Source organism: Falco biarmicus, chromosome 8, assembly GCF_023638135.1.
Source record: "Falco biarmicus isolate bFalBia1 chromosome 8, bFalBia1.pri, whole genome shotgun sequence".
NCBI lineage: Eukaryota > Metazoa > Chordata > Aves > Falconiformes > Falconidae > Falco > Falco biarmicus.
Genome location: NC_079295.1, coordinates 22,870,960 through 22,883,793, shown reverse-complemented (window position 1 = coordinate 22,883,793; position 12,834 = coordinate 22,870,960). Strand labels below are relative to the sequence as shown.

Below are 12,834 nucleotides of genomic sequence, written 5' to 3'. Positions count from 1 at the left end.
TCTATATATACACATATATGTATCTTCCTTCTTCCACCCTCTTTTTCCTGAGCTCCAGCTGGACATGGAGGACATTACTAGTCAAGAACTGAAAACATTTAAAAAACCCAACCCAAACACGCAAACAAGCAAAAAAAAAAAAATCTCTAATAAAGAAAAACCAAAAGCTATGCATTATAGCATGGTCTACAAAATACAAGCTCTGCCCTGACAAGGGTCCTTGGTTTGCCTCTGTCAGGGGGTAGTTAGGAGGCCAGAGCGCCTGCACTCTTTGTTGCCTGGTAAAAGGGACGCTCCCCGCACTTCCAGGGCTTGACCAGCATTGAGGAGGGCCATGGTCCAATTAACCAAATCATAAGCAAGAAAGCATTCTCAGAAGAAAGTCAGGAGAGCGTTCTTTTCTTCCATCCACTTTTCAGATCACAACTAGATATAACTCAGCAACAGAACAGATCTACATGTTGAGGAAAAAAAAAAAAATCTGCATCAACTGCACACTGCCTAAAATTGAAAAGTTTGTCGGTGGCTAGTTTTGACAAACCCTAACAAGTCTGGCTAGTGGAAAAGACAACAGCAGAATACATACTCTCCTCAGGAACCAGAAATAAATTAAGTCTTCAACTAAAACTGTAGAAACTTTATTATGAATGGCACCATAACACATGGTGCCACATGGCACCCTTCACCAACCAGCCTTTCTCCTCCCCTTACTCCTACAAGACCTACTCTCACCAGAACCAAATTCTGCCCACCACCAGGGACTAGTGATGCCGGCCAAGTCTAAATCAGTGTGCTCTGACAAAAAACACACACTGAAAATACACACCACACATCGCACTTGTACAAAATTTAGGTCTCACAGATGCTTCCCCCTCGAAAATCTGAGCCACATTGAAAACGTCGCAGAAGCAAACCAAGTTAGAACAGAAAAAACAAGACATCATAGCTTAAGAACCAAGGGCAAGCAGCATGGTATTTGCACTACCTCACTGCAGTCACTGGTATAAATAAAACAACAGAAGCATTTAAATAACTTGCTCATTTAGACTGCAGAGAAAGCAGTTCACATTAAAATGGAGTGGACTAATCAGAGTGATAGGTAGGTTGTACATCCCAGAGCTGTACTCACCCAATTTTCATTCTACATCTCTGCAATTTATTTGACCACACCAAATGTTATTCAGATTCAAAAGGTCATCTTCCTTCTTGCAATAACTTGTCACCCATTTTTCACTTTCATATGATTAAGGCATAATGTGCAAGTTAAACATGGTTCCCTTTTACAGCGTTACAGTTTATTCTACAAGTGGTGTATTTTTCAGTCAAAGCCCTGTATTACACATGGAGAAAACTGGTCACAGTAGCAATGAAAGAGACAGAGACAGCACCACTCCATGAAAACAACTGAGAGTTTACTTTCTCAGTGGGCAATAATTTACTGATATTTTGTTTTCACCCAGCATAATTTACTTGGTGACAAGCTTTAGAGCCTGATTCATGGAAAATCCTGATTAAGTGATTGCAATACCCCTTTTTAAGTATTGTCTATTAAATACCTCTACTGAAGATATGTAGAACCTGTTTCTAATCTCAGTTTTGATTAATTAAAACTTTGTTTCAACTGTATTTACAGAACACACAAAACAAATGAAATGCAAAGTGGCACTTCTGTCCCTTTATTTTCCTTGTCTTGCAGTTTTCCTATGCTTCAGCTGTGGTATTTTATCCATTCAGCTAGGGCAGGGAAAGCACAAACTCTACTTCCCCTACAAAAATCACAGCTCACTTCTTTCCTGCCCACACACCACTACCCCCTTTTTTTTTCTTCTGAATTCATGGTACTTTGCATGCAGCAGAACCAAAGCAGTAATAAAAGGAAGTCTGTTTATTAAAGTAATTTTGTGAATCAGAACTTTAAAGCTCTTGTGGGATCACATAAACACAACAGAAGAGAGCATTTACTGTAAAGAAGCATTAGCCTCCTGAGGATTCACCACATGGTTATGTAAATCCCCTTCTAACGCTTCCATGCTCACTTGTCATTCACTAATCAATATCCAGGCTCCTCCATTGCACATTACCACACTATCAAGAGCAGATCATGTCTGTTCACCACTGTGGAGAGAAATGGTTCTTGTCAACTTATTTTTAATGACTTAAGGTCAATTACAGATCAAATGGAAGGGCATTCCTGTTAACTTTTGGTAGGAGCAAAATAGACGTTTGAAGTCTGCCCTGCTTCCAGATTCCCACCAAGTAGAATGGGACTAAAAGCTCTGTATTGGTAAAATGTAGTCCTGAAATATACAGTTCTTTGAAGTCCATTAACACTTTTACCATTTATTTCAGGGATTCTGAAAAAAACTCCATGGCTTTACCACTTATCCCCCTCCATATACATTACTGGAAGAAATATGTTTTAGCATATTGAAGAAGCATATTGAAGATGCTTCAAGATCAAGTTATAGGACTTAAATATACAAAACGCTGCCGCTACCTTTTAATTTTCATGTGTTCTAAGGTAAAGAGCAGAGCCCTGATGTGATGCAACACACTTGTTAATCACTATACTTCAAGAGGCAGCAGCAATAGTAATAGCAAAACACAGCCAAATTATACTTTCATGACTGAAAAACAGCCAACGTAACAATGAAACACTGTCATTTGGTTGTTCAGCTGTTGGAATGAGACAGCAGTTACCCATTAAAGATTTACCATCTGTATGCCATCTACCATACAGAAAAGGCATGTATACATTACAAAAAGCAGCCACCAGGTGCATTGTTATGGTCACAATTAGGTAGGCCAAGAACACTATTCACAGCTCTAGAGCAGCGCACAGCTCCTCCAGCAGGAAAGGACTTTACAACAGTTCGATCCATAGCTGACCAGTTCCAAGTTGCTTAAGACTTAAAAGAAATTAGAGTGCCTTCAATCTAGTAAAAATGGATTGGATACAATAGTAAAACTAAGTAAAATGCACAAATTGTGTGATAGAAGAAACACAAGAAAACTAGCTGGTACACACAATTACTACCAGGCAAGTCTACGAAATCGTGTTTATCATTTTGGAAATGGCATATGAACATTAAGTCTTTTCTCTCCATCCACTGATTTACAGCCCCAGGTCTTCATTCCTTGACATAGAAGTGTTAGAAGTAGAGACATTTTAGATAGATCTATAGTCTTTAAATAGGGTCTTCTCTCCGCAGCTGCTGATGCCAGAAGCTAAACCAAAAGAATGTTATAAGCCTTTCAATTTTTTATCTTGTTATATTCATTCCCAGATAAGTCAAACAGCAAACTCTGAACAAAGAGTATTTATTTTTTTTAACCTCAATTCTCAGTGACCCATTTCTCTGCATAGGCAGTGAAAAGCAATATTCACTTGCAATATATTCTTTGAGGCTTATACTTCCTACCTGCTCTCATTTATCAGCAGGTGGAAACAACTTAGAGCTATCAGTTTTGTTGCTGCAGAGAGGGCAATACTAATCATAAGATTTTTTCCCCTAAAATTACACCTGAACTAGCTCAAATGCTTTTTAAAAAGCAGCGGTAAAGATTTAACTTTGAACTTAACATTGAAATACAATGAAGGACAACATGCAGTTATACTGACAATTCATTAACCCGGTAAAATCTCAATGCTTGGTCAAAACCAGAACTGAATTGTTCCTAGAAAGAACTTGAGTTAACTACAGATGACATCAATAACGTTAAAAAATGATCACCCTGAAGTATTCAGTGGGAGCATTTCAATAACGGAGAGGACAACTGCCATGCATGTAATTCAATCACTGTGTTAAACACTACAGCACACTGTGGTTATAGTTGCCTTTCTTGGATTTGTCAATAGTTTAACTTACCCCCTCTGAATATACCTCTGAAAGATCTCTGTATTTCTTGATACCACACATCATTAATTAGTGCACAGTTTAAGGAAGTCAAACTAGTATTAGCTGCACAACTGAAGCATTACACCACCTGCCTGAGTGACAGGAGACACCAGAGCAACTAACAGCTAAAGACACAAAGGCCAGCTTTGTATGCTTCTGCATGCCTGGTGCACAAGCAGAGAGATTATAACCTGTTAGACCAGTGACAAATTCTCCTAGTACAGCATCGCAAAATAGCTACAATGCTTGAAGCAAAATTTCAGTTCTTTAAATCAGAATGCGTAAAAGGCAGATAATTGCCAGGAGGTTACAGGTACTTCAGAATACTGCTCTAGAAAAGCAATTTCATTTATGAAATCAAGACAAAAGACTTGCAGCAAGCTCTACAGGAATACCTTTTTTTTTTTTAAAAAAAAAAAAAAAGAGACATGTAGGTCCCCAGTGCACAAAACAAGACTTTGAGGGAAGGCTCAGAGACACCTTTTCCCTTATCCAAGCCAAAGAATGTTTATAATATGTTGATTAAAAAACTCCCTGTATGCATGTATCTTTTCAATGCCGTTGGCTCAGAGTTTTCATTCCTGATGATCTATCAGCACATCACCGTCACAACCAAAGGAGGCTTTGTAGGCAAACCAGAAGGGATCTGTGAATTTTTGACAAATGATAGGCAAATTGTCATAATTTTGTGGTGGCTCAGATGTCTAACTACCTTATCAAGAAGGGTGGCAAGCATGGCAAAAAGTCTAAGCTTTGTTTTAAAAACTTCAAAGGTTTCATCTGGTTTTCCTGTCATGGGCCAAACTTTCTCAAAAGCAGCTTTGCAGGACACAGGCTTCACCAGCAAAGCCTGCTCATAAATTAAGCTCTCGGCCCACCTGTGTCCCAGTGCACTTCTTGTGGCCATTCCCTGGTCTCACTACAGCAGCAACAACAATTGCTTTGTGGAGCTAAACAGGATCCATGAAATGAGTTCAGTGGAAATTTTGCCTTCCCCAAAAAATACATCAGAAGTCACAAACCAACAACTAAAACCTGCCTGCTTTATAATGATGCAATGGAGTCCCAGGAACACCCCTACCAGTAAAAAGCAGAAAGACAGAGAACCACAACACTAAGCCGGAACAAGCAGCCAAACCAGACAGAATTATTTAAAATTGTTTCAACCCTGCCAAATGTACTATGACACCACATTCACAGGCAACTCTAACGTAGATGGATGAAGATGAAACAGTGTGGCCTCTCAAGGTAAATGCAATGTCTTTAGAACTATTAGAAAAATACCTAATGAGAACTGAACTTTGAATTATCAAATACAAGCCATATTACAGTTGATCACTAACATACATGCCATTAATAATACAACTAAAGTTACTTTTAACACTGAGGTCAATTCAAGCTTTAAACTATTTCCTTTAACATAAAGGAGTTTGGGGGTGGTGTTTGGGTTTGTGTTGTTTTTTGTTCCCCTTCTTGTTTTAATTCTTTTGTAAATAATACAATACAAAGTCAGACTGGAATAAAAAAGATCTAGTGATTTTAAAATTCAGTATCAGCAACATCCCCAAATGCAATTGCCTGCATAATTTACAACCACAGCTGTGCAGGTTAAATGCCTAATTCCTTGCCATTTCAGTATTTAGACAGGCAAATCTTCCTGATAACCTAAATTTAATAAGCGGAAACAATATATTGATTCCTTGCCTCAATAATTATCAATCTTACATACAAAAATTGTTTTGATAAATAAATATACCAGTTCTCTATTAAATAAGTGGTGGTATAGCAATTGCATAGAGTATTATTTAGGTCATAATCAAAATAAATGTTTAATTTATTTTCAATAAAACTACAGCAAGGCATAAAACCATCCTTAAGAACTGAGTAAGAAATGCATAATTCACCATTTTTGAAGAGCAACCTTTGAAGAAAATAGTAGAGGTACAAACAGAAAGCAGGATTAGAATCAATAGTTTAATCAAGGGTTCCTGCTTACTGATTTCAGTCATGATTTAATCATGATTAAACAGGTTATTTAAATGAAGTCTCCATTCTGTGAAAATAAAATTCAGTTCAGTAGCCACATCCCCACACCTCCCCGATTCCTAGGGCAAAGCCTTAGATGTGATGGCAAAATAAAATACAGGACATGTAATCACAGGTACATTTATTTCAAGAATTCTACAAATGGTTTTGTTTATGATGTGTGTTACTCAATCAATTCCCAGCCTACAGATAAGTTCTGTTACTTTCCAGTTGTAAATCTACCATGCAACTGAGACTTTATTTATGGATTTAATCATTAAATACACTGGAGAACAAAAGCCATTCTAAATAGCAAAATACGAGAAATACCTGTCCTTGGTGAAGGATACACATCGGTCGCACTTCTTACAAAAGGGACTGAATGACAAAAGTTGGTTTCTTTTATAGATACCAAAAAAATTAGAAGGGAAAAGAAAAACCCAAAAAAGAAAAAGACAATTGAGAACTCTGTGTTATGGTACTGAGCCAATTATCAAACTCATTCCACTTCCAGCCAGAACAGATGTTCTGGTTTCCTTGTTTATAGATTGGGGTTTTTCTCCTAAAGATCTAAGCCTCAAACTTAAATATTAGCAACACAGGAGAAGCTCTGCTAGGTACCTCCAGCCAAGTAAGTTTCTTATGTAACTTTAAGTGTAATGCATTTTGTAAGAAAGACGTAAAAAACAAACAAACAAACAAAAAAACCCAAACAGCCTACATGAAAGCAGGAAGATTAACACTTGAGCTTCAGCTCAGACTAGTGAGTGATATCACGTCATCTATGTTCTGGCACGCAGAGGAAATCACATTTCACTTAAGTCCTAACAACTCTCCTGTAGCGAAGCATACACAATCGCCTGCTACTAGCTGCTCCTTGGACTTGTCATTCTGAATTGTATCTCTCTGTCCATCTCTCCAGAAAACACATTCCTCAGAAAGGACCAAATGACACATGGTTTCAAAGTGTGATAAACCAGCTATATTAGCTGAAGAAATGCTTTTGTAAGAAACACCAATGCGCACAAACATTTATCTGTAAATTACAAGATCAGAGTGCCATTACATACAACTCTCCCTTAGTATTTTCTCTACACACTATATTAAATAAGATATGCTACAACAGAAGCATCCCGTTTGCCAGTGCAGCAAGGAAAAAATTTCCATTTGTCCCTTTTGTTCTTCCACAGGCTTAATTCATCTGGTGCGCAGGAACTGTATTAAATTAGGTCCTGGGACATTCCAAATTACCATCAGTAAATTATCTTCCTGTCATAGGAGCTAATTTAACCATCTTAGATTGCTTCAGATAATTTGCAATTCTTAACTATTAACCATTAACAAGTCTCCTAATTTAACATGAAATGTCTCTGTTATTAATCTAAATAGTCAAACCCTCCAACAGTGACCTTCCTAAATCTGTAACTGTAACAACTTGGTGGTTAGACTGGAAATTTCACATTAAGAGTAATAATGCCTCCCTACTCCCTTTTCCTGGTTGTATGAACAGTCCCATTGGAGGACTAAATCACAGGCAATTGCCTTAAACCTCTCTTTGCAGAGTTCCTGCTGGGGTCCGCTGCCAAGACACACGGTGTGCACAGCCTCACAGGAGAAAATCTGGATTACAAATTTCATTCCTCCCCACTCCCAGATTCCTCTTCCTCTGTGAGGCTGAGGATACTGAAGCATCAGCATTTCAATGTAATGATCACTCAGATAGTCTGGGTCAGAGGTATGTGCCAAGGCAACAGATCAATTAACAGTGAGAACCAATATTTTCAGTTCATTGCAGAATTCAAGCAGTCTCTTAATTAAACTTGAGCTTTTAAATACTAATCGTCTGTATTAAGTATTTAATACTACAGTCTTTCAAAAGCTTTGCAAGGAATTACCTAAAACACACTGCTGTTAATTTCACTCATGGGGCAACATACTTCACGCCACAATACAGCAAAAGACAGAAAATAAATTCGAAATTGCCGCATCCAAAGAAGCAACTCTGACAGCAGAGAATATTTTTACAAGTTAGTCCCGCTGAGAAAACTACTAAACCAAAAAGGTATTAAATACAAGGACAGAAAAATCAGATAACTCAAGTTGGAAACCATCCAGACCAACAGAGTTAAATACCAGCACTTCTATAAAGAGTGCCATGGGATTCTTCAAAGATTATTTCAGAATGTGAGTTGTGTTTCTCATCCACCACAAGGCATTTGCACTAAACAGAGGCTGGTGTTAATATGGCATTCCCTGCTCAATTACCGCATGAGTCCAGCCCTGCTCTGCTTGGGAAAGCTAACAGAACCTGACCATTCAGTAAGAGAATTACTGAAAGGCATTGATTCTGCTGCCAGAATTCCTCCTTTAGGAAGGTAATTTTTAATTTTTATTGGTAACATTAACCTTTTTTGGAACATACTACTAGGAAAAAAATGCAAAACTATCATCTGCAATTGGATAGTTTTTGGCGTAGCACAGCCTCACTGTATAAGAGGGGGAAAAAACCCAACCCAGAGGAACACCTGGGTTTTTTTCTTTTCCCTCTTGCTCCTGTTGAAGGCTGCCCATCTCCCTAGGCTTTGCCCTGTCCCAAATCTCCAGGCACTATTCTCCAAACCTTTTGGCCCATACCCTCAAGCCTCATATTAAGTTGTTTCCGCCCATCAGGCCCTAAATGTTTGTGTCAGCTTCCATGACAAACTCTGCAACCACGGTAGTTGCCCAGCCAAAAACTCAACAGTATAGAAACTGCCATCAGTTTTCTCTCCACTACTTTGTGCCTGAGGACCCTAGGGAAATGCCTTCTCACCTCAGGTCCTAGCCCAGCCAGCCTCCATCACATAGGAAGGGCCACTTCCCATCTTCACCTTTTACTGTCCCCTTACCTCATGGCCCTTCTCCAATGAAGCAAAAAGAAAGCAAGGAAGAGGTGAAACCTTCCTGAGCCTTCTCTTGACATGTTTACTTCCCTTCCCCTCTCCATCCTCCCCATCAGTCAATTAATTTATCTTGTATTTTGCTGGTGTTTACATTTTTACCCACATCAGTACCGAAATTGTTTTTCAAACAGTAATTCTCAGCATCTGAAACCAGTGTGTTCAGAACTCATTGAGCTACCGCAGTTTATTTAATTTGATTGCCTCAAGTGAACTATTTTAAAGGAAAAAGCTTCCAACATTTTTGATGCTATACTGAGCTTTGAGTCTTCTAGTCTGGCATCTAATGTTCACAATGTTTATCTGAATATCAAGCCATACTTTAAAAGCTATATAATAGTAGCAGATGAAGCATCCACAGGAAATTGTTTTTATCCTCATACTGTAGCTATCTTGCTCTGTAATAATACGGTTCACAACTTAAGGTTCATTTTAACAAATCCCATAAACATTCTCTATCAGCTCTATGACTTAATGATCAATTCACCAAAACACATCAACAGAATAGTTTAAAATCTGCAGTGGAGGTGGATAAATGCAGAAACCCCTGTGAGGATATTGGTTGTTTACTACCTTACAATCCCAAGGGAATGCCATGTGACACAAAACAAGTCATCTACACCACTTTTATCCACTACAAATGACAAAACTAGCAGTATTTTTATTTTCAGATGCTCAAAAAACACTTACTCAGTAAATTAATTACAACAAAAGAGAGCAGTTAGGGGCCAGAGCATCTTTCTCTATATACAGCTGCCCTAACTGTAAGCTCATTTACCCTGCAATGATCCCAGCATAAGCACAGCTGCATATGGCTGGAATGCAGAAGGCAGTTTCTTCTGTAACCAGGACTGACCGTGAGTGACTGAGGGCCTCCAGATTTACATCCTATGAAACCAGAAATTTATTTTTCAGGGTTTTATGAAGGAATCCCATACGACTTCCCTTCTGCTAACAAAACAAAAAACAGTTGACTTAGTGCAAAACAGATTACAGCAACAGTTCAAGCACTAACTAATATGATGAACACTACTGTCTTCCCAAAATAGCATCTCTGTAGCTTGTCACTTACATTACCCAGTGTGGTACAACCTTGTCAGTAGTACACTGGAACGTCAGCCTCAGAATGACTCTGGCCTTAATTTAGCAGAGTAATAAGGTCCCAGTATCAAGACTTCGGCGCTGGAGAAGAAGACTCCTAATGCCATGCCCACAAAGCAGCACTAGTCTGCACCACAGTTGCTATTTCTCCAGAGTTGAATTTGCTCACTGCAGCTAGACCTCAACCCAGACCCAAAAATGCAGAACCCAGCAGTCCTCAGGTGCAACTGCTCACTGACAGGCCAGGGCCGCTATTAATGTGCCCACAGTAAGGTCAAAGACAAAAAGCTTTTAACAGAATATACTGACATATACCTGACACTGACAGGCAAATGAGCTGAGATAACTCCTCACAGGTAATTTGACAATGGAAGAAACAAACATTTTGTTAAAAGTTAACAATCATCAGCTCCTTTCCCCTAATAAGGATTCTGTTAAATTTACTGAATAACGAGACATTTGAATATAACTCTTGACAAGTACTCAGCAGACTGCACAGCCCTGTCACGCTCACAGCAGCTTCAGCTGTTCCCCTCTTGGAGTCAACAGTGAAGACAAAGCATAACTATTCAAATGTCACCAGAGGTACCTTGCTAAACAACATATCTAGCAGCCAGCCAGTGGCTGCCCTGAATTTCTGTGAGTGTTCCATGAGCAAATTATCTCTTGCCTTTTCAGTAGCAAATATAAAGAAACACTTAAATACTAACTCTGAATCTACTGGGCAGAGGTATAGGGAGCTTGTAGCCCTCATGCTCAGATATGCACTTTGCAAAGTCCCAACTAAAGGACAAGAGTGCTGTTTGGTACGCCCCGCACTCCTGTATTCGCCCCAGCCACCCACCCACCCACACACACACTGATTACATGCTAGCTCTGACCCTGCTGGCACGCACAGGTTTCCATCAGAAGGGAACTCGGACACACAGTGCAAAGGTGCATAATGCAGCCCACCTCCTACCACTGAGGCAGGACACAGCCAGAGTTCACATGGGGTCAGGAGTTTGCACCACATTCTTCCCTCAAAAGTAAGTCAGCTTCAATTAACAAAATTCACTCTGCAAAATTATGCATCAGATTGTTTTTTCCAAAACACCGTCACCAGTGTTCCCAGGACCCAGAGTGTATCTGCTGTTCGAGATATTTTTGTTTTGTTAAAAGGAAACTTTCTGGTTTCTAAAACTGAAACTCTTGGGGTTTTCCTCTCTACCAATAACCATCTAAACCTTCATAATTGTTACACACTAATCCCTTGGTTTTAAGGAGGGTAGAGGGAGGGATTTTTTTCACCCATGAATTAAGAGGGTCCTTAACAAGAATATATGTTCATCATGCAAGTAAGAGTTTGGAAACTCAAGTCTCCTAGGATCAATATTCCTTCACTTCTGGCTCAGGAGCTGCAGAAATCTGAAAGCATAATCCCTGACATTTCACTGTACTTGCAGGACTAAAATGTTTTCCCTGTGGACATGCCAACACTGCAAGTAAGTGGGTAGAAGCTAATTGCCCTATAGGATTCATCGTAATTTAAAAGTACCCAAAGCACCTCACTAGTACATCCACATAGCAGTATAAACTGGTCTGTTTTGTAAATGGTTTCATCTACCTGTCTGTCAGCAGAAAGACAAAAAAGAATATTGATAGCATAACTCTGTAGTTATGTAAATTGGACAACTAAACCGGCTCCAAATAATCTCTTAAGTCTTTTCTCTCCCTACAATAAAATTTATTACTCCTCCCTTCAGTAAACAACCTCTGGCAGTCACACAATTTTTTATAGCTGTCACTAGAAAAGCAGTCAAAGAAAAGGGAAGGTAGACGACTTTGGAACTTGGCACTCATTCTGTGTACAGGTTTTGACGTTACTGTTTTAAAGCTACTTGTTATGCATAAATCTGCTATTTGTTTCTAAAATACTCGTGGTAATTTTTAAAATATTTCTCTATTTGACTTTTTATCTTTTTTTTTTTTTTTTAGCATAAAAAACCCTGTAACATTTAACTTTTCCCCATAACAATAATCAAGAGTTTACAACCTTTGACAGATACCCTGTCAATACAAACTGGATGTAAACAGTTTTAAAATGAGTGGCAGTAATTTCTTAATTAAGTTAGCAGTTCAATGAAAATGACTGCAAATACATAAAAGTTATCAAAGCTTCTTATGAAAAAACACTTTTATCCAAGAACCAGACCACATAATTAAACAATTAAAATCTTATTTATAAACTGATTTTAATTAAATGTAATCTGACTCATTTTAACTATGTAAAAATTTAAAGTTAGACAACATATTTGTATCCATTTTCTAAAGTATCTGTCACTTCTCCACAGTGGCTGATCAAACTTGCCAGTGAAAAACGATTTGAGTAGGCAACTTGTAATACAGCTATGGTTTATTTCTGTCAGAGGCTGACTGCTGAAGTGTGAAAGAAACTCATTAAAAATCTCTCACTGTGATCCTGCATTGCAAGGAAAAAAAAGAAAGAAAATACTTAATGAAGGGTACACTTAGCCTGAAGCCACATTCATATTCTGCTTTTCATTTTACACTATTTCAGTAAGCAATTAAAAGACAGCAATTAGTCACAGAAACACTATTCATACTGGTCATACTGGGAGATTAAAGAGGTTAGTACTTATTTTATGTTAATATTATGAAAGTAATGAAGGAGATCAAGAATAATACAGCCAACTAAAAAGGAACACTAACATAAATAGAAGAATCCTTACCTTAATCTTAAGACAAGATTCACTGCACATGGAACTTCACTATATTCATCAGTAAGAACAGGCTGAGACTATTAAAGAAAAAGGCAAAAAGTTTTATAAAGGATGCCAAAGGAAAAAAAAAAAATAATCCCCAAATAC

The 12,834-nt window shown here is 38.3% G+C and overlaps 1 protein-coding gene across 1 annotated transcript in view; it reads right to left on the bottom strand.

Annotated features, from left to right (window-relative positions):
* STK39 (serine/threonine kinase 39) overlaps window positions 1–12,834 on the bottom strand; it is a 101,764-nt gene that overhangs the window by 27,591 nt on the left and 61,339 nt on the right. The window contains exon 13 of the mRNA XM_056350364.1: window positions 12,697–12,764. Coding sequence (XP_056206339.1) covers window positions 12,697–12,764 — 68 coding nt within the window. The remainder of the gene's footprint in view (window positions 1–12,696; window positions 12,765–12,834) is intronic.